Source organism: Megalobrama amblycephala, linkage group LG2 (assembly GCF_018812025.1).
Source record: "Megalobrama amblycephala isolate DHTTF-2021 linkage group LG2, ASM1881202v1, whole genome shotgun sequence".
NCBI lineage: Eukaryota > Metazoa > Chordata > Actinopteri > Cypriniformes > Xenocyprididae > Megalobrama > Megalobrama amblycephala.
The window spans coordinates 46011753-46032996 of NC_063045.1; the positions used below are offsets into that span (position 1 = coordinate 46011753).

The 21244-nt window shown below is 36.7% G+C and overlaps 1 protein-coding gene across 1 annotated transcript in view; it reads left to right on the forward strand.

Annotated features, from left to right (window-relative positions):
- The window catches only part of frem2a (FRAS1 related extracellular matrix 2a), a 77308-nt gene that overhangs the window by 46894 nt on the left and 9170 nt on the right, over positions 1-21244 (forward strand). The window contains exons 7-17 of the mRNA XM_048178943.1: positions 4178-4327; positions 6175-6384; positions 7029-7226; positions 10412-10576; positions 10793-10975; positions 11220-11350; positions 11449-11607; positions 12901-13204; positions 13393-13524; positions 14792-15123; positions 20985-21177. Of these exons, the coding sequence (XP_048034900.1) occupies positions 4178-4327; positions 6175-6384; positions 7029-7226; positions 10412-10576; positions 10793-10975; positions 11220-11350; positions 11449-11607; positions 12901-13204; positions 13393-13524; positions 14792-15123; positions 20985-21177 (2157 nt within the window). The remainder of the gene's footprint in view (positions 1-4177; positions 4328-6174; positions 6385-7028; positions 7227-10411; positions 10577-10792; positions 10976-11219; positions 11351-11448; positions 11608-12900; positions 13205-13392; positions 13525-14791; positions 15124-20984; positions 21178-21244) is intronic.

Genomic DNA, 21244 nt, shown 5'->3' on the forward strand with positions numbered 1-21244 from the left:
CCTAGATGCGGAGTAACGTTAGGCCTATATCTGTTAAACATGTATTTAGATATCTAAAGCAAAATTATGCACAATTCAACACTATAGCTATCATCTTGAGCTAGGCCTATAGATTATTTATCGTCTCTACTACGGCTCGCTAAGTAATGTTATGTTAGCTATATTACACAGCTACGTGTGCTAATGACACATGCTTCATGAAAAAATAAACAAAAAAATATGTATGATCAAAATACAAAAAGAAAGATTTACCTGTCCAGCAGAAATAAAGCCATCAAGGAGTCACTTTTCAGCCCCTTGAGTTCCCTCAGTTCTCGCCATCGCTGGAAAGCCACGCCGATATTAACTCGCGTTTTATTTCTTTGTTTATCCAAAGACTTTTTGTTCATTGCCTTTTCTTGTACTGTTACTGTCTTCCTTTTTTTGCCTGGTTTGCCTTCACTAACTGCATAGGCCGGTACTGTGAATTTTGCTTGCTGTTTCTCTGCCATTGTTTTGGTATTCCTAGGATCCATGCCTCTTGAATTCCCCAAATCAAACGTGCGCGCGCAAGTGGGCAGGTCATGTGTGGCAAAAGGGTGGTTGCCATGGTTGCGAGAGAGTGACAGTCGCCTAAGCCAATCCTATGTTTCGTCCCGGATGGAAATAATGAGCTGTGTTTAATACAGATTAAACAGTCTAGAGTCACTCGATTTTTATACTCTTTTTATCAGAGTTCTTACATTTTAATTATGCATGGATATATATAGAAAGTTTAAACAAATTTGGAACACAATTTTTTACCTACCCTGCCTTTAAATGAAAATTAGAAATGTTGCCTTGGTAACTAACTGAAATAAAACAAGTTTGTTTTTCATATAATATATATTTTATTTCATTTCAGCTTTATTTGAAATTATGATTTTTTTTTAAAATTGTTTTAGTTAGCAATAACAACACTGACTCATGACTGCATGAGAGTATAGCTGTGGTGCACATAGATATGTAAACATAGATGCCACAATCAGTCGCTCCAAACACGTCGGCACATCCACCATCTTGTAACAGTCAACATGTGAGTGCTGTTGTCACTCAGTAAAAATCAATGAGTTTTCAAAGGTGCCACAACCAGTTAAAAGTAATGCATTACAATATTGTGTTACTCCATTTAAAAACTAACTAATTGTGTTACTTAGTTACTTTTTATGAAAAGTAATGCTTACTTTTTCTAACCTTGACTGGGCTTGCTTGTTTTTTGTTTTGTTTGTTTTTTTTAATAACATAAAAAAAAAAAAATGTTCTATTTTTGGCAAATGTTAACACCCTCAAGTGAAAAGTAAAGTGAAATGAATAAGCCTCAAGCTGAAGGAAATGCATGTTTTTCACCTGTACAGTAGAGGGCGCAGCTCAAACAAACCTTTCAGCTGTGCTGCCATTTTGAATTAAAGAAGAATAGGATACAGGAGCAGGAAGTTCAACACTCTTATTTCTAAATCTAATCTAAAGTCATTTTTGCTTATTAGTATGGTTGAATTAGATCATTAAAGGTCAGCAGCAAGGACAATAGTTAATAAAATGAAATTAAATACATAAAGTGTATTTGTGTAATTTTAATATATTTATTTATTACAGGTTTGGATAAAATTCTGAGATTGCATTTCACTGTTGTTATTCATTTAGTCTAGAACTACAATAACCATCATGTTCACACAGCGCACACAACACCTCTGCACTTTATTTCTCTCAACATGAGGACAGGAGAGCTGTCAGACAATAAATGTGAAAAAGTTACTTAATTGAAAAAGTAACTTTGATATTTTGTTGTAAATTGAAAAAGTAATGTGATACTTTACTAGTTACTTGAAAAAGGAATCTGATTACGTAACTCAGTTACCCAACACTGACCACAACATTGCGCAGTCTCTGGTTGTAAAACTGCTGAAATTCCCGAAGAAATGGGATAATGTTTCACAGGTAAGAATGTGTTGGTTCGTGTTTTTATGCGTATTAACTCAATATATACTTTTTTAGTATTCGCAGAATTATCTAACATTAATGAAAACCTAAATCCTATGAAAATAATTTGCTGAAGTCTATTGCAGATATAGATTATCCATACATGTGTATAACTGTGGACACACAGTCAACTTGCTCTCAAGTGTTCCAATATGGCTGATGGAGATGCTATTGAGGAATCTATGTATTAAATCTATGGCGGTGTGTATGTCAGAACCATCTGCACTAACCACTATGCCCCAGCTAGAAAATGATAGTGTTTTGGTCTGTTAATTCTTGCAGATATACAACAACATCTACAAAAACTTAGCACAGGGTATTTATACCTTATATACCATGAATCCATTCTAAACCCTGTAATTTGTGACCTGATCTTATGTTTGGAGTGTGTTCTGAACAGAGAGGTTATAGGCAGGTTACAGGCATTTCTTTGTAAGTGGCTTCCTGTAGATAATGCAAGATGACAGCTGTTGAATCCTCTCCTAGGGACCTCTGCTCTTAGACACTGCGGGTGAGAAAAACAGAAACCTTGATGCAAGGTGTCAGCTTGTTGTCATGGAGACTGGCATCCACTGTTCATTCAGCAAACTGAACAGTGGTGTTGAGATGGTGGTTTTAGCAATCGTACACCTTTTATTACTTGGTAGGAGGTTGATTTACTATTCAGTATATGAATATTGCAAGGGTTTTTCTCACACTTGACAATTAAATGCAAATAATAAGATGTTCTTGTATGCCACAGAATAAAATGGAGGTGGGTTGAGTTTGAGAGATGGTTCATATAGTTTAATTTCAATAACTGCAATCAACAGAGTTCCCGCAGTCATGGAATACATATCTGGAAATATTTAAATTAAAAAATCTTAAAGGTCATGAAAAATTCATTAATTTCTGTAATGAATAAAACTGTAAAGTTATGTTCTGCTCTAAAATACTTTTTAAATTGGTTTGAAATTGCATTTGTGTAACTGTGAACATTAACAGTGAAACTTTTGAACATTATATTTAATTGGGTTTACAAGGCTTACATATTTTCATCCTTCATGTTAAAGAAAAATATTAAAACTGTCCAATATCATAACTAAATAAAGCAATGAAGAAAAAACAAAGAAAAAATCATTATAATAGCAATAAACATAAATAAACATGTACATTTAACAATAAATGTAAATAAAGTATAGAATATAAGTTTATAATATATTCAGTTTGCATGTTTGTTTATATGTGTACACTCTCCTGGACAAAAAAAAAAAAATAATGGGCCAAGCCCAAAATAGCTAAATTCTAAGCTTTTAATTGTTTTAACCTTGGTCAGGAAATTAGCAAAATTTAAGCAAATGCATTACTTAAAAAAGCTATTGCTTTCTCATAAAATCATCAAAGACGGAATGAAGTGTCTTTGAAAATCTGGTGAGAAATATAATAATAATAATAATAATAATAATGCATCTCTAACACAGTGAAGCATGGAGGAAGAGGTGTCATTGTGTGAGAACCCTTTTTAGCTGCTGGTATTGGTGAGCTACTTCACTGTGAAAAGTCATTTAATGCTTTAGAGTACAGGAGAATATTGCAGAGTGGCTTGCTTCCCACAAATGAAAAGTTATATAAAGAGGAATGATCAGATGTTATTTTTCAACAAGACAATGCTCCTGCCAAAATTGAAAAGACAACCAAGAAGTGGCTTGAGAACAAGTCCATCAGGCTTATGTTTGAACCCTGTAGTGAATATTTGGTCTTACAGTAAACTCAAATGAACATTTTTCAGCTGCTCATGAACAGTTTGAAGCCATTAACATTGAATGGAACAACACTGACCCTTCTTCCTGTAAAAAGGTGTCTACAAGTTGGGGAAGGCTATTCTGTGCTAAGTTAATTTATCTACAGTATTTGTGCAATTCTTGCTAATTTCCTGACCAGTGATTTGATTCAAAAATTTAAAATGGTTAAGAACATTAAAAGACCACTGAATATTTTGCCATTTTTGCCTTGCCAGGAGTGTATACTAATGTGGTATATATGTATAAATAGCTAGACATAGCAACAAAATAAAATTAAGAAAAATAATAGCATTAGATCAAATAATTAAACTTTTTTGGGGTTTTGAATGATTTTCAAATTTAAAGAATGTAGCTCATGGAAATTCATTGCCCATGTAAAATTTTCTGTTTATGCCCCACAGCTCCTATGTTCTACTTTGGCAATCAGGAGTATCACGTCGATGAGAGCGATGGCCACGTTGAAGTCCTTGTATGGAGGACAGGGACGGATCTCTCTAAAAAAGCTACAGTCACTGTGAGATCCCGCAAAACAGACCCTGTTTCTGCTGAAGGTGAGTGCCGTTGGATTTTCCCAGTAGTCCATCCTTTTTTCCCCATCCTCAACCAGCATTGTTACTCATTTCATACAGATTTCGGCAAAGTTAGCCAATCATAACAGAGGTCATTTACATATAAAAGCCTTAGTGCCAGATTTGTTAACAGCTTGCGCCAACGCAAACCCTCTTTTGGAGTTAAAAAAACTAAAAAAAAAAATAGTAAAAAATAATATACTATCAGGATTTACTGTCAGGATAAGACATGCAGTGAAAAATTAGCGATGAAAAGGCGACAGTTATTTTTGCATGTGATCTTATTGCATGTGCATTTGTAGGAGTTTCTCTTTCAGACGCAGTATTTATGGGAGGAGAGTATTTAAATGCAACATGATTTACGAAGGTTTGCGACTAGTCTGTTTACTAGTATTTGTGCCATTATTTAATACCCCAAAATAAAAGCATGTATTAAAGGGGTAGTTTACCCAAAAATTTTGTCATCATTTACTCACCCTTAAGTTGTCTTACATAGTAGGAAAAAAATACTATGGCAGTCAATGGGGGGCAAGATCTGCTTGGTTACAAATAGCTTTCTTTGTGTACAGCAGAACAAAGAAATTTGTACAGGTTTGGAACAACTTGAGGGTGAGTAAATGATGACAAAATTTTCATTTTTGGGTGAACTATCCCCTTAAGCCATTTTGCACCTGTGTTGTTGGTAGATCACATGCACTTGATTATCATTGGCTCTGATTGTTTGCGACCCTATGTGAATTTGCGCTGCTCTTGATAGACTTACTGCATTGGTCAATATGGAAATGATCTGGCTGCATCCGTGTTCTTTAACATGTGCATTGTCAGTAAATCACCCGCAGAACTTTCCACTCCCATCTGAATTTTTATGGGGTTGCGGTCTCATGCTAATTTGCCCTTTTTAGTAAATCTGGCCCTTAGAGGTAGAGTTCATTTTATTTAATGGCCAGTGAAACTCAGTGTAAAACTAAATGAATCCTTTTTTGGTTGATGAATCCTGACCTGAAAAAAAATAAATGCTCTAGTTAGTGCACACATATTAGTAGCGAGTAGTGAACACACACACTGCAAACTGTGGACACGCACACCCAGAGCTGTGAGCAGCCATTTTGCTGTGGCGCTCGGGGAGCGACTGGAGATTAGATGCCTTGCTCAAGGGCACTTCAGTCATTTCCTGCAGGTATTGAGAATCAAACCCAGAACCTTCGGGTTACCAGTCGGACTCTTTAACCATTAGGCCAAAACTGCCCAAACGAACGAACGAGAATTAAACCGTTAAAAAAATCACATGCTTCAACTTTATTTTCCCAAATTCAAGTAAAATATACAATTGATGACCCTTTATGTAAGTTGGGATGTAGAATGGGGGTAAGGGGGTAAACAAAAAAAACAAAACATTTTTTAAAAGTTATCTTTAATTCTTTTCAAGTCTTATATCTCCAGTTCCTGTCATCCCAGCAAACTTGGGAACTGTAAAATGCTGAACATGACAGTTCAGGGTCTTTCATAAATGTGCGAGTAAGTGTTATTGACTCTTTTGGCTTAGTCCTTGAGCAAGTGACTTGTGGCATCAAAGATGCAGCTATGAGCTCTTCGCAAAGCTGAAATAAAAAAAAATCTCTGTTCATCCGAGTCCTCTGTGCTCAGTCAACCCAAACTTAGCTGTAAGTTCTATAATGTACATTGATCCCTCAACAAAAAAGAAGAAAAAGCAGAAACGGCAGTCTCTCTGAGAGAGGATTAATCGAAAGTGAGAATCCAGTGCTTCTACCATTAAATCCAGTCTGATCTCTCTCTGACCTTAGCCGTATTTCTGTGTGTTCATCCACTAGCGGGGATAGACTATGTGGGAATCAGCAGAAACGTGGACTTTGCACCTGGTGTGAGCATGCAGATGGTCCGAGTCACCATACTGGATGACCTAGGCCAGCCCGTTCTGGAAGGAACAGAGAGATTTGAGCTTATTCTCCGGATGCCCTCCAATGGAATTCTGGGAGAGCCGGCAAAAGTCACCGTCTTTATCAACGACTCCATTTCAGACTGTGAGTATTTTTGAAGATTTTTCCTAACAAAATTGTGATTGAGACACACACACACACACATATATAAGGACTTTTCATGCTTGAAATAGTTCAGAATGTACATTCCTAAACCCTGGCTTAACATCCTTATTTGCATATTTGCTGTGTCAATTTTATTGAACGAGTGCAGCATGCAACCAGTTTACATAAAGGTTCAGGTATCAAGGTTTTCCTGAGTGGACTATAAAGTTAAGAATAAAACAGTCTCTTCTTCACTTTCGTTTATGCTTTTTTCATCACCATTTGCCATTTTTCCCCCGAGACTATTGTTTATGCTACACATCTACTGTCCAACGCATGTGAATATGAGGCATACGATTGGGCACCTTTTGCTAAGCATCTAGCCATAACATTCTAAAACAGCAGTGTTGCATGTTTAGCACCGTAATTCAAAGTTAACGCTGCAAAAGCAGTGCTAAGTGTGAAACGTTCCTCTACCCAGTGTTAAAAGCCGGGTTTAACACAATGATAAACACAGTGGGGAAAGGCCTATAATTTTTCATATATTTGAATGAATGACTCGCTTATTACTAGTTTTTGTTCATTAGTTATAGGTAGATTGTTGTATTAGACCATCTAGATTTGTATATTCTTTTTTTTTTCAGTGCCAAAGTTGCAATTTAAACAGGCCATTATGACTGCAGAGGAGAGTGAAGGTCACATCACTGCAATGGTACACCGCAGCGGAGACATCAGACACAAGTCCACTGTACGTTGCTACACCCGGCAGGGCTCTGCACAGGTGGTGTCTGACTTTGATGAGAGACCCAACACTGATGTGTCCATCGTAACATTCTTGCCTGGTAAATATGCTCTTATGTAAGGTGGGATATGGATTGGAGGGAAGTACAAACAAATGATGATAAATGAATTAATAAATGAACAAACAAATAAATGAATAAACAAAGGATGGATGGATGGATGGATGGATGGGACATTAATTGTGGCCAATTATGGTAACCCATACTCAGAATTTGTCTTTTGCATTTAACTGTACTCTAATTAGTGAACACATATTAGGAGTAGCGAGTAGTGAACACACACACTGCAAACTGTGGACACACACACCCAGAGCTGTGAGCAGCCATTTTGCTGTGGCGCTCGGGGAGCGACTGGGGGTTAGGTGCCTTGCTCAAGGGCACTTCAGTCATTTCTTGCGGGTATTGAGAATCAAACCCAGAACCTTCGGGTTACCAGTCGGACTCTTTAACCATTAGGCCACAACTGCCCGAACGAACGAACGAGAATTAAACCATTAAAAAAAATCACATGCTTCAAATTTATTTTCCCAAATTCAAGTAAAATATACAATTGATGACCCTTTATGTAAGTTGGGATGTAGAATGGGGGTAAGGGGTGTGTACAACTGAATAAACAAAAAAAAAACTAGCGAACGAACAATTAGGTTAGTGAATTAAACAGAAAACAAAACAAAACATATACTTCACATTTGCAAGGCTCGCCATTAGCTGATTTTCCACTGTTGGGCCGAACGGTTCTAAGAACAGTAAGGAATGGTTCCAGTTATATTTTATATAGAATGTGTGTAGAGGTCTCGTGTAGCTAGAACTTCAGACTAAAGGCAGAGGGTCTGGGCTCTATCGCAGCTTTCATTGGCTAAGGACTGCCCAAGAGAACGTTTGACTAACATGTAACGCAACCAATTAGTTCGTTTTGTCACGCATCATGTTTAGGGGCATGAAAATGTGAAGTTGATGTCCCTACAATAACAGACTGGCGTGCATCTAATAAATTATTAATTTAAGAATGTTGTGCAAGTTTACTGCAACAATGCATCCGCAAACTTCACATACTTTTGAAAATCCAGCATTTAGTTGATCCTGGTAAGTGCTCATTCTCACAGTTGTAAATACGAAGACATTCTTCTTCCACGAGGGTGTTTGGTGTCACGGCATTTGTTTCCAGGCGGACCGTTAAAGAACGCGACATACACGTCTCCCGGACATCCTGTAGATTTCAGCCAAGCAGGTAACGACTTCGAAAATCCTGAAGTGTTTCCAGTTAAAGGGTTAGTTCACCCAAAGATGAAATTTCTGTCATTAATTACAAACCCGTAAGAACTTCATTTGGAACATCTTCGGAACACAAATTAACATATTTTTGATGAAATCCGAGGGTATCTGATACACACATAGTCAGCAACGACATTGCACCTTTTGAGGTCCAGAAAGGTACTAAAGACATCATTAAAACTGTCGATGTGACTACAGTGAAGTGACGAGAATAATTTTTGTGAGCAAAAACAAAACAAAAATAACGAACAAATTTGTCTGTCCCCTCTCTTACTGCTTTAGTATTTCATACAGTTTAGTACCTTTCTGGACCTCAAAAGGTGCAATGTCGTATGTGTGGATCAGATAACCTCGGATTTCATCAAAAATATCTTAATTTGTGTTCCGGAGACAAATGAAGGTCTTACGGGTTTGGGACGACATGAGGGTGAGTAATTAATGAATATTGTGTATAGTGACATCACCACTCAGGATTTGTCATTTGTCTGTTGACTGGCTATCGGTTTCTCTGTAGCAAAAGTTAACACAAGCTAATAATAAAATTAAAAGAAATATCTGATCATCCTCCATAACACGGTCGCTATTTATAAATCATGTCGTTTGTTAACTCACAGTGGAAAATGAAACCCTATCTGCTTGGCTGGACTGGCATGGAATTGAACAGTTAAAGGTGCCCTAGAATTAAAAATTTTATTTATCTTGGCATAATTAAATAACAAGAGTTCAGTACATGGAATGACATACAGTGAGTCTCAAACACCATTGTTTCCTCCTTCTTATATAAATCTCATTTGTTTAAAAGACCTTCGAAAAACAGGCGAATCTCAACATAACACTGACTGTTACGTAACGGTCGGAATCATTAATATGTACGCCCCCAATATTTGCATATGCCAGCCCATGTTCAAGCCATTAGACAAGGGCAGCCAGTATTAACTTCTGGATGTGCACAGCTGAATCATCAGACTAGATAAGCAAGCAAGGACAACAGCGAAAAATGGCAGATGGAGCGATAATAACTGACATGATCCATGATATCATGATATTTTTAGTGATATTTGTAAATTGTCTTTCTAAATGTTTTGTTAGCATGTTGCTAATGTACTGTTAAATGTGGTTAAAGTTACCATCTTTTCTTACTGTATTCACGGAGACAAGAGCCGTCACTATTTTCATTTTTAAACACTTGCAGTCTGTATAATTCATAAACACAATTTCATTCTTTATAAATCTCTCCAACAGTGTGTAATGTTAGCTTTAGCCACGGAGCACTATCAAACTCATTCAGAATCAAATGTAAACATCCAAATAAATACCATACTTACGCGATTAGACATGCTGCATGACGAACACTTTGTAAAGAACAATTTTGAGGGTTATATTAGCTGTTTGAACTGTGTTTAGGCTGTTAAAGACAAGCGCGAGCTCCGTGGGCGGGGAGCGCGAGATTTAAAGGGGCCACAGCCTAAATCGGCTCATATTTAATGATGCCCCAAAATAGGTAGTTTAATAAATTTTAAAAAAATCTATGGGGTATTTTGAGCTGAAACTTCACAGACACATTCAGGGGACACCTTAGACTTATATTACATCTTTTAAAAAGATGTTCTACGGCACCTTTAAACAATGAGAACTGTTTGGCATGATGGTGGAAAAGTGGCTTTTGTAATATGAAATTGATGAACCACTTTGTAAGCTAGGATATGTAATAGGAAGAATACAACTGAATAAATGAATGAACAAACAAAGAAATGAATGAATGAACGAATAAAACCTGAAATATACAAGTAAAAATGACACACTTTACCTTTAATTGATATCTGCCATTCAAGTGAAAAACATTTGTCCAAAAAGGAGGTCATGATCTCACAAGACAATGTCAGATCTAGAACGGTGAAAAAATAGTTAAGCTGTTTTCTTTGTTCAGACTTTGGTCTCCATGTTTTGATCCCTAGGTGAGGCTGACAAACCGTGTGTGCTAAAACTTGTGGATGATTCGATTCATGAGGAGGAGGAGGAACTGAGGCTGGTTCTGGGGAGCGCGAAGAGTGACTCGCCGTATGGAGCGTCCATAGGCATTCAGAACGAAATGCTCGTAAAGATCAATGACAACACTGACAGTAAGAAAGACACATTTTTCATCACAGCGGTTTTCATTTGAAATGCACTTTAGATGAATATTAAATGTAAATACCTGACATTTCGTTTCAGATTTCTAGAATTTGGGTCAAACTTCAGTACACTCTTACAGATTCTCTTTGGCTCAGAATCTTTTAATGAACAAAAACTTCTCAATTCTCATCTGTCTTCTCTAACCATTTATTTTCCACTGTCAGAGCCTATCATCAAGTTTGCCGAGACAAAGTTCAGTGTTAGTGAACCAAAAGAGTCAGGGCAGATGACGTTGGTGAAGATCCCCATCCGCAGGACAGGAGATGCTTCGAAAGTGTCTCTGGTGAGGGTGCACACAAAGGACGGCTCTGCCATATCCGGAGAAGACTACCATCCCATCTCCCTCGGTAGGGCTTCTAGAGGCCAGAACGGGTCATTTGCATTCTGAATATGCAGCATCTAATTATCCTTTGTAGATTGGCAGGTGGCTCCCAGCAGCTTCCACATGCATGCATTTCCTGTCTACATCAGGTTATATAGAGTTCAGAATGCAAATGACAAATCCAATCAGGTGTGGAAGCATTTAGGAGAAGAAATATCAGGATGTTGTTTATCTTTTAGTGTATGCAATTAGATATTTTGTGTGTGCAGATGTCGAGTTTAAAACGGGTGAGATCGAGCATGTAGTGGAGGTGGAGATTCTGTTTGATAGCGTAAGAGAGATGAGAGAGGCCTTCACAGTCCACCTGAAACCAGACGAGAACATGATTGCTGAAATCCAGGTGAGAAATGTTCATAATGTTCCTCGCGGTACATTCTTCAGATTTTAAGTTTAATGAACAATTAATGTGAATTTAAAATCTGTCTCATGTATTGGCAGATGACTAAAGCCATAGTGTACATTGAGGAGAGCAACAGTATGGCTGACGTCACATTCCCTTCCCTGCCTCATGTTGTGTCACTGTTACACTATGATGATGTCAGAAGAACCAAAGAAAATGCCCACCCACCTGCCGGATACCCCGTCGTCTGTGTCACGGTAGGTTTGTCAGTAGATAAGTCAGTCAGAAGGTTCTCAGAAGGTTTCCCACTTGACCAACATCATTAATATATTAAGTTTCAATGCATTTTTAATACTAATTATGTGGTTGTTTTATCAAGTTTTGTTTGGTCCTTGAGGTACAAGTGAATGAAAAAGATTATAAGATTATAATGATTTTTCAAATCTTAAGCTATAAAAAATATGGTAATAAAGGCCTCACAGTTGTGATGTTCTTAAATCATAAGGACTTTATGAAAGAGCACAAGAAACACAAACAATGTTTAATCTTTTAAATCCTCTGTGTTGTTCCTTGTGATAAATTATTAAACAGAAGTCGCTTGTGTGCGAACCTTGTTGTGTGGATTTTTCCCTTACAGTAAAGGACTGCTACCACAGAAATGTGTACCATGGTATTCAATGATTACCATATTCATGTATTATATTATATTTTAGTGCTGGCAAATGATTAATCGTGATTAATCACATCCAAAGTAAAAATTTGTGTTAACATAATGTGTGTGTACTGTGTATATTTATTATGTACTGTATATATAAATACACACACGCATGTATATATTTCACAAAAATATGTTATATTTATATATAAAATATTTAAATGTGTGTGTGTGTATATATAATATACATTTTATATATATAAAATTTACATATATTATGTAAACACAAACTTTTATTTTGGGTGCGATTAATCACGATTATTATATTGTATTATATATATATTATACGATATATATATATATATATATATATATATATATATCACGATTATTATATTATATTATATTATATTATAACTATTAATATAATATAACTACTGTTTAAAAGTTTGGGGTCAGTAAGATTTTTTTTTTTTTTATGTTTTTGAAAGTAAAAGTCTCTTATGCTCACCAAGACTGCATTTATTTGATCAAAAATATAGTGTAATTATTATGATTTTAAAATAATTGTTTTAATATTTTAATATATTAAATAATTTAAATTTTAATTTAAATATAAAAAATAACTTAATATATTTTAAAATGTAATTTATTCCTTGAATTGTATTGATGGCAAAGGTGAATTTTCAGCAGCCATTACTCTAGTCTTCAGTCACATGATTCTTCAAAAATGATTCTAATATGTTGTTTTTGGCACTCAAGAAACATTTTTATATATACATTTCTTTAAAAAAAAAATCATACTGACCTCAAACTTTTGAACGGTAGTGTTTTCCTTGTGGCTCCACGATCATATTTTATTTCTTGTTCTTGTATATTTCTCTGACTTATCCAGGCCTGCAACCCTAAATATCCTGACTATGACAAAACAGGCTCTATCTGTATAAGCGAACACATCAACGACACACTGACTCGTTACCGATGGCTCATCAGCGCCCCCAGTGGTCCGGATGGCGTCACCAGCCCCATGAGAGAGGCTGACTTTGATACCTTCTTTACGTCTTCCAAAATGATAACCCTAGACTCCATTTACTTCCAAGCGGGCTCTAGAGTGCAGTGCGCGGCCCGTGCCGTGAATTCTAACGGCAATGAAGGGCTGGAGCTGAGCAGCCCCATTGTGTCTATTAGCATGGAGGAAGGTGAGCCTGAAACCATCACATTAAGTGGGATCATATAAAAATGCTTTGCTTTGTATAGCAGCACCAAAGAACATTATGCTCTTCCTGAGCTGCTGGTTATAATATACCATTTGCAATGTGGAATTAGACTGTCAGTAGGTGGTAATATGCTTGAAGTAATGTTTCATGTCTTTGATGTTCCTGGGCAGGGATGTGCCAGCCACGTAAATTGGGCACAGTAGGTGCTGAGCCCTTTTCTGCCAAACTACGTTATACAGGCGCTGAAGACTCTGAATATGCCAATCTCATCAAGCTTACTGTCACCATGCCCCACATAGACGGTGAGAGAATTATTTCCCCTCTGGCTGCCAGGTTGTTCGCTTAGTTCAGCCCCTTCGAAAGAAACACTTCTCGTATATCCCCTTGGGGGGGGGGGGGGGGGGGGGGATGGTATTCTTTTGGGATTTATGCGTTATTTGCTGTCAAAACTAAATATTACAGCCCTCTTCAAAAGCCTAAATCAAAGTCTGAAAGATACATAAACATGAAGTGTCATGTCACAAATTTGCCTGCAACGTTTTCCATCAAAATGATTTCTGGGATGAAAATAATAAAAGGGTGCAGCATTTTGAAGTATTTTGGGAAAAAAATGTCAAGTTATATTTCACATCAGAAATCTAGGCCAAGCAAGACCAAAAATGGATGTGTTAATATTACTTCTTAAGTCATCAAAAGCTGCTTTTAACCATACTTTTCCATAAATTTTCCTACAATACCATGATACCCTGCGATAACTTGCTTTACTGCATGCAAAAATGAACAATTTAACGATTATTTTACATAAAACTTCTAACATAATTGACCATTTTTGAAGATTGTTCAATAATGAAAAGCTATAAAATTTTCATTTATATTGCTTTTTGGATTGCCTTTATATATATATATATATATATATATATATATATATATATATATATATATATATATATATATATATAATGAAAATTTTATAGCTTTTCATTATTGAAAATATTCAAAAAACAATATAAATGAAAATTTTATAGCTTTTCATTCTTGAATATAACTTTATATATATTTTATATATAACTATAAAAGTAATTCATATGATTTGTACGCCATATTTATCATCTTCTGAAACCATATGATAGCTTTGTGTGAGGAAAAAATCAAAATTTAAGACATTATTCAATGAAAATCTCATTTGCACTAATATGCAAGTATAGAATTGAATCTGTGTCATAACTACTTTTATTGCCTTTTTTTGTTGTTTTGATGACTAAAATGTTATATAGAAAAGTGGAGCATTCACATTCTTCAAAATATCTCCTTTTTGTGTTCAACATAAAAATAATATACAGAAAAATTAGCAAAAAATGGTGAGTAAATAATAAGAAAATTATTGTTTTTGAAAATTGTTTATTTTTGGGTGAACTATACCTTATATTATGTAATGCTTCTAAGATTTTTCTTTTTCACATCTATATTTCAGTGTTATAGCTTATTAATAGTGGTATGACACATTCTTTAATATCATGGCAGTAAAATGAATGTGATTTTAGTTTGTTAATTGTCATTTATGTGCTCCAGGCATGCTCCCTGTGGTCTCCACTCGTGCACTGTCCAATTTTGAGCTGACTCTAAGCCCCGATGGCACTCGTGTGGGAAACCACAGGTGCTCCAATCTGCTGGACTTTAATGAGGTGTCCACACGGCATGGCTTCCTGACCAAGGCCACGCAGAATATAGAGAGTGTCGGTGAGGCTTTGCCATATCAGTACAGCCCTGTCCTCAGAGGCCAGAGCGCTCTACGCTTCTACAGGAACCTAAACTTGGAGGCTTGTCTGTGGGAGTTTGTGAGTTATTATGACATGTCTGAGCTGCTCACAGACTGCGGGGGAACGATCGGAACAGATGGGCAGGTGAGACGTCGTTGCAGCTTTCAGAATCCTCTGAATTCTAATGATTAATGGTTCATAAATCGCCACTGTTCTTGTCCTAGAGCTAAAAAATGCACTTAAAAGAATCCTAGGTTTGAGAAGACAATAGATATTCTGGTTCCTCATTTATCTCTTCACTCCTGTAGACGTGTTTACACCACTATAGTTTTAGCCAGATCTACAGGCCATAGCAAAACTCCATTAAGGTAAGTTCAAACTGTCAAAGTGCACCAGATTTGTCAATTACATGAATCTGACATTTTCAGTTCTGATCTGGGTCACTTTCATAGAGTACAATTTAAAAGTTAGTCAGTAAGATTGTCTTTTTTTTTTTCTTTTTTTTTAAAGGATGCATTAAAGTGTTACAAAAGATTTCCTTTTCAAATAAATGTTGTTCTTTTGAACTTTCTAAGAATCATCAAAGAATCCAGAAATAATATCAGTTTCAACAAATATTAAGCAGCACAACTTTTTTTTTTTAACATTGATAATGATAAGAAATGTTTCTTGAGCACCAAATCAGCATATTAGAATGAGAAGGATCATGTGACACTGAAGACTGGAGTAATAATGTTGAAAATTCAGTTTTGCCATGCAGGAGTAAATCACATTTTAATAGAAAACATTTATTTTAAAATTGTAATAATACTTAACAGTATTAATGTTTACTGTATTTTTGAACAAGTAAATTCAGCCTTGGTGACCATAAGGGACTTCTTTTAGAAAACATTACGAAGTTTTACCGACCCCAAACTTTTGAACATTAGTGTGTGTGGAAATAAATCTAATACATATTGTAACAGTCAGGCTAAAATTCATATAATTTTTATGTGAATTCTCCATTTTTTTTTTTTTTTTCAGTCAAACTCAACGTTAGACAAATGATTGCATGCTTGCCATAAAAAAATAGGAATTGCAAAATATTCAGTATGAAAATATTGACAGTATAAGTTAAATTATATAATATAGCAGGGGTGGCAAACTCCGGTCCTGGAGAGCCTCAGTTCTGCAGAGTTTTGCTCCAACCCTGATTTAAAAACTCACCTGCCTGTAGCTTCCTAGTAACCTTGCCTGCAACCTTTAGCCAAAAAAGCATAACTGCTAATGCTAACGCTCTGGCGGTACCGGGCAGGGAAGGAGACCAGAGGCCATTACACGATAGGCTGAGAGGTGCCGCACGTGATTAAGTTAGCCGTTATGCTTTCTCCAATGGTAAGAGATACAGACCCCCTCATCTCCCTATAATTTACAATCTCTGTCCTTCAGACCTTGATTAGCTTGTTCAGGTGTGTTTGATTAGGGTTGGAGCAAAACTCTGCAGGACTGTGGCTCTCCAGGTTTGCCACCCCTGTAATATAGTTCAAATATGTTTATATAAATAAGCTAATGCATAATTTTAAAGGTGCCCTAGAATTAAAAATTTAATTTATCTTGGCATAGTTAAATAACAAGAGTTCAGTACATGGAAATGACATACAGTGAGTCTCAAACTCCATTGTTTCCTCCTTCTTATATAAATCTCATTTGTTTAAAAGACCTCCGAGGAACAGGCGAATCTCAACATAACACTGACTGTTACGTAACAGTCGGGATCATTAATATGTATGACCCCAATATTTGCATATGCCAGCTCATGTTCAAGCATTAAACAAGGGCAGCCAGTATTAATGTCTGGATGTGTACAGCTGAATCAACAGACTAGGTAAGCAAGCAAGAACAATAGCGAAAAATGGCAGATGGAGCGATAATAACTGACATGATCCATGATATCATGATATTTGTAGTGATATTTGTAAATGGTCTTTCTAAATGTTTCGTTAGCATGTTGCTAATGTACTGTTAAATGTGGTTAAAGTTACCATCGTTTCTTACTGTATTCACGGAGAAAAGAGTCATCGTTATTTTCATTATTAAACACTTGCAGTTTGTATAATTCATAAACACAACTTTATTCTTTATAAATCTCTCCAACAGTGTAGCATTAGCCGTTAACCACAGAGCATAGCCTCAAACTCATTCAGAATCAAATGTAAACATCCAAATAAATACAATACTCACATAATCCGATCAATGTATGCAGCATGCATGACGAACACTTTGTAAAGATCCATTTTGAGGGTTATATTAGCTGTGTGAACTTTGCCGTTAAAGGCAAGCGCGAGCTCCGTGGGCGGGGGAGCGCGAGATTTAAAGGGGCCGCAGCATGAATCGGCTCATATTTAATGATGCCCCAAAATAGGCAGTTAAAAAAATAATTTTAAAAAATGGGGTATTTTGATCTGAAACTTCAGACACATTCAGGGGACAACTTAGACTTTTATATTACATCTTGTAAAAAAACGTTCAATGGCACCTTTAAGACTGGAAGTCCAATGTTCTTATAATTTCATGTATTAACAAAATGTATCATATTAAAAGGTATTAGGAAATCTGTATGATGCAAAGTTTAGAAGCAAAATATGCCATATTTAAAAGGGCTGATTTAAAGGGAACGTTCACCCAAAAATGAAAATTATCCCATAATTTACTCACCCTCAAGCCATCCTAGGTGTAAATGACTTTTGTCTTTCAGCCAAATACAAGGAGTAACTAGTTACATGTAACGACATTACAGTAAAGTCTCTATAGTAAATTCACCTTTGCCATCTGACAGTAATCAGTGTTGAGTACTACAGAAAGTTTAAGCCTGCCTGGTTTAACTCTTTGAAAAATGATTAACTGTTAAAAACATCGTACGTGATTCTAGTTCCTTTGGAAGAGTGACCGATGCATGACATATTGAATGCAGAAGCGCAGAGGATAGAGCAAAACAAAACACCGGTCATGAATTGGAAGTCTAAAACGAGAATTTTTATAGAGAAATGCCAGGGGAGCTTGAGTTTGTTGCCAAGCCCTATTTCTTTGAACCTCAAGAGGCGTCTACGCTCACCTAAGCTTACGCTACGCCTACGTCATACGTTGGAACTCGACTCTCAAATGAACGTGTGTACAGTCATTACCGGAAGCTAGTAATTTCAGTTAATAAAGTTATAATTATGGATATTTTTCTAACAAAAAAACACATCGCTTCACTTCAGAAGGCCTTTATTAACCCCTGGGAGCTGTATGGATTACTTTTATGATGGATGGATGCACTTTTTTGGGCTTCAAAAAAAAGAGGCACTATTCACTCCCATTTTAAGCTTGGAAGAGCCAGGATATTTTTAAATATAACTCCGATTGTGTTTGGCTGAAAGGAGAAAGTCATATACAACTAGGATGGCTTGAGGGTGGGTAAACTATGGGATAATTTAAATTTTTGTGTAAACTATCCCTTTAAGCAGAAAATCAAAATGCGGTGTGAATTTAGCCCATCATTTCCTTAACTAGGTTCATTGTATGTTTGAGTACCAGTCATCTGCTGTGATATAGAGTATAATAACAGGAGATGGCATGTTTAAACAGAACATCCAAGTTACATCAAATTGATTAACACCTTTCCATGAACACACATCTCCATAGGTAGGTTTCTGCTTTTGGACTTTTCTTTGTTTTCATCTATTATTATGCACAGCATAAACTGGCAGCCATGGCTTTCCTTGGGTTTTATTTCTGCCACACTCCTCGTTGTTCTCAATAGAAGAGGAGACTGATTTTGCTGTAACCCGCTGAGCTTTTGTGTTCATTCATTTCATTTCAGAATTTGAGGTCTTGCTTCAATGGCTCCCCTTCGTAATCTGGTGTCTAAATGTCTGAATGATCTATGTTATTATAAAAAATAAGCCTTAAAATAGCCTCGTAAAACAAGATGTGAATTCAAAACACTTCATCTAAAGGACATACTCGGATTCTTCTGAGGATATTGAAAGGAGCTGGTTGAATATGAAAAGCCTGGCTCCTCTTTCCCTCAGGATGGGAATTTGACAGTGTTCATGGGGATTTTTCTTGTCTTGATTAAACCCAGTCCAGCAGGTGTTCAGACCAGCCTCATTACTGAGGAGCACATTTTTATAGCCTGGTTTTTTGATTATAATTGACTATGTAAATTAGCAAATGTTTCATTCAATCAAAACAGAGTATGCTTTGAGACGGCTAATCTTTTCCTCTGACAAAATGTTTCCTGGCTTATTGATGAACTTTACTTTGTCTAACAGCCAGCGCTCATTAATAGCAACCTCTATTTTTCACATATTTTACATTTTTGCAGCACCATTCTTCCTAGTCTGTCAGTAACTCTTTTTAAAAAATCTTATAGAAGACCTATTTTGCCCTTTTGCAAAGTCTTGATTTTGTTTTTGGGGTCTATTAGAATAGAGTGGTGCAGGGATGACATATTTTTGTAGGCCAGCCCAGAAGTTAGCATCACCCTGGTTCCCTCGACAATGTAAATACAATTGGCAGAAGTCGAAAGCTAAACGTGGGCTATAAACGAACAACACCAATGTCACATGACTTCAACGTCACCATCACTAATCTTCCGTCTGTCATTTATTGTTTAAAAACATTTTCCCTGGAAATTTGAGTTGTAATAGTTTGCAAGAGCGCAATTTTAAACACAACGAGGCTGTGAAAGCGGACTAGTGAGCGCGTTTACCTGTTCACTGTGGTGATGTTTAATGATGTTTACAGACAACCTCTGTAGTCCCATTTAGCCACTTTGCAACCGCCTTTTACCTTAACCGCCTTATATCTTGAGCTTGTGTTCACCAGAGACCTTACCTCAAGCATTTAACCAAAAAGCCATTCAAAAAAAACAAAAAAAACACTGACTTGAGGACAATGGAAATGAAAATACTAAAATGCAAACTCGTTTTCAGGTTTTAGCCTACAAAAATGCATCAATCCCACACCACACTATAGGTTTTCATGCTTGAATGTTAAAAAAAACAAACATTATTTTTTACACATTTTACATTTTTGTAACGTTAGCACTGTTTTTCCCAGTCTGTCAGTAATGCCAAAGTCCCTTTAAGACAAGTCATTTCACTCGGCGGCCATCTTTGAAACGCCTCTCGGGCATCCTGGGCATCATGCAGTCTCTTTGAATGGGGAAACATCAAATTCTCCAAAGCTGTTTGCCAAGCTTTCGATTAAATTTCATATTTGAAATCACCAATGAAATCTGACATCAACTGTCTCATAATTTTTTTTCCCCCAAACGCTCGAATCATGACAAAAAAACAATTTTTTAGGCTGGATCAAGCTAATGCGCATGCGCAGACCTAAATGCGCGTCTCTTGTGCCTCATGTCGGAGGCGCGCGTCTGAAACCAGTGCTTCGCCGCTGCAGTGACGCGATGACTTTACCAGTCGGCGATTGGCTCTTATTTTGAAGGCGGGACTTATTCCGCCATATTGCGCGTTACACTTTTTCCCATTCAAAACAATACGAGTGACATGTCTTTGGTAATGCTCTGTTTAGTTCCTGTCTCTATGAAGCCCCTCCTTCTGAAAAGCGCAATGTGCTCTGATTGGTCAGCTTGGACCAGTGTGTCAACAGCTTCAAGCATGTTTCGGAAATGTCACGCCCCTTACCATCTGCCCCACCCCCTTTTTGCCTATGTCTTGGGATTTATTTAAGTGAGTACAATTGTGATGTGTATGTCACAAATATCAAGACTACAATCGAGGCGTTTCAGGGAGTTCAGAAACAGTGCTTACTGATATTGAGAATGTTTCCGTTGGAGTGGGCTTTGTAACTTTGCAGACCTTTTTCATGCTCAAACAGCAACATTACACATACACACTAAAGACATTTAAACATGTAAAAAAGCGTAATAGGTCCATCTTTTTACATGACGCATGTATGTTTGCATTTTGCAATAGATATTCATCTTTAGTATTATTTGAATGTGTTTTTAAAAGGTGCTGAACCTGGTGCAGTCGTACGTGACCCTGCGAGTTCCTCTCCACGTCTCATACGTGTTTCATTCCCCTGTGGGCGCAGGAGGCTGGCAACACTTCGACCTGCATTCTGAGCTGCGGCTCACCTTTGTGTACGACACTGCCATCTTGTGGAAGGATGGTGTTGGCAGCCCTCCGCAGGCAGAACTGCAAGGCAAGTCAGGGGTATTCAAAATCTTTTAGCCCCATAAATATGATCATCCTTGTGGGAGGCACCCCCC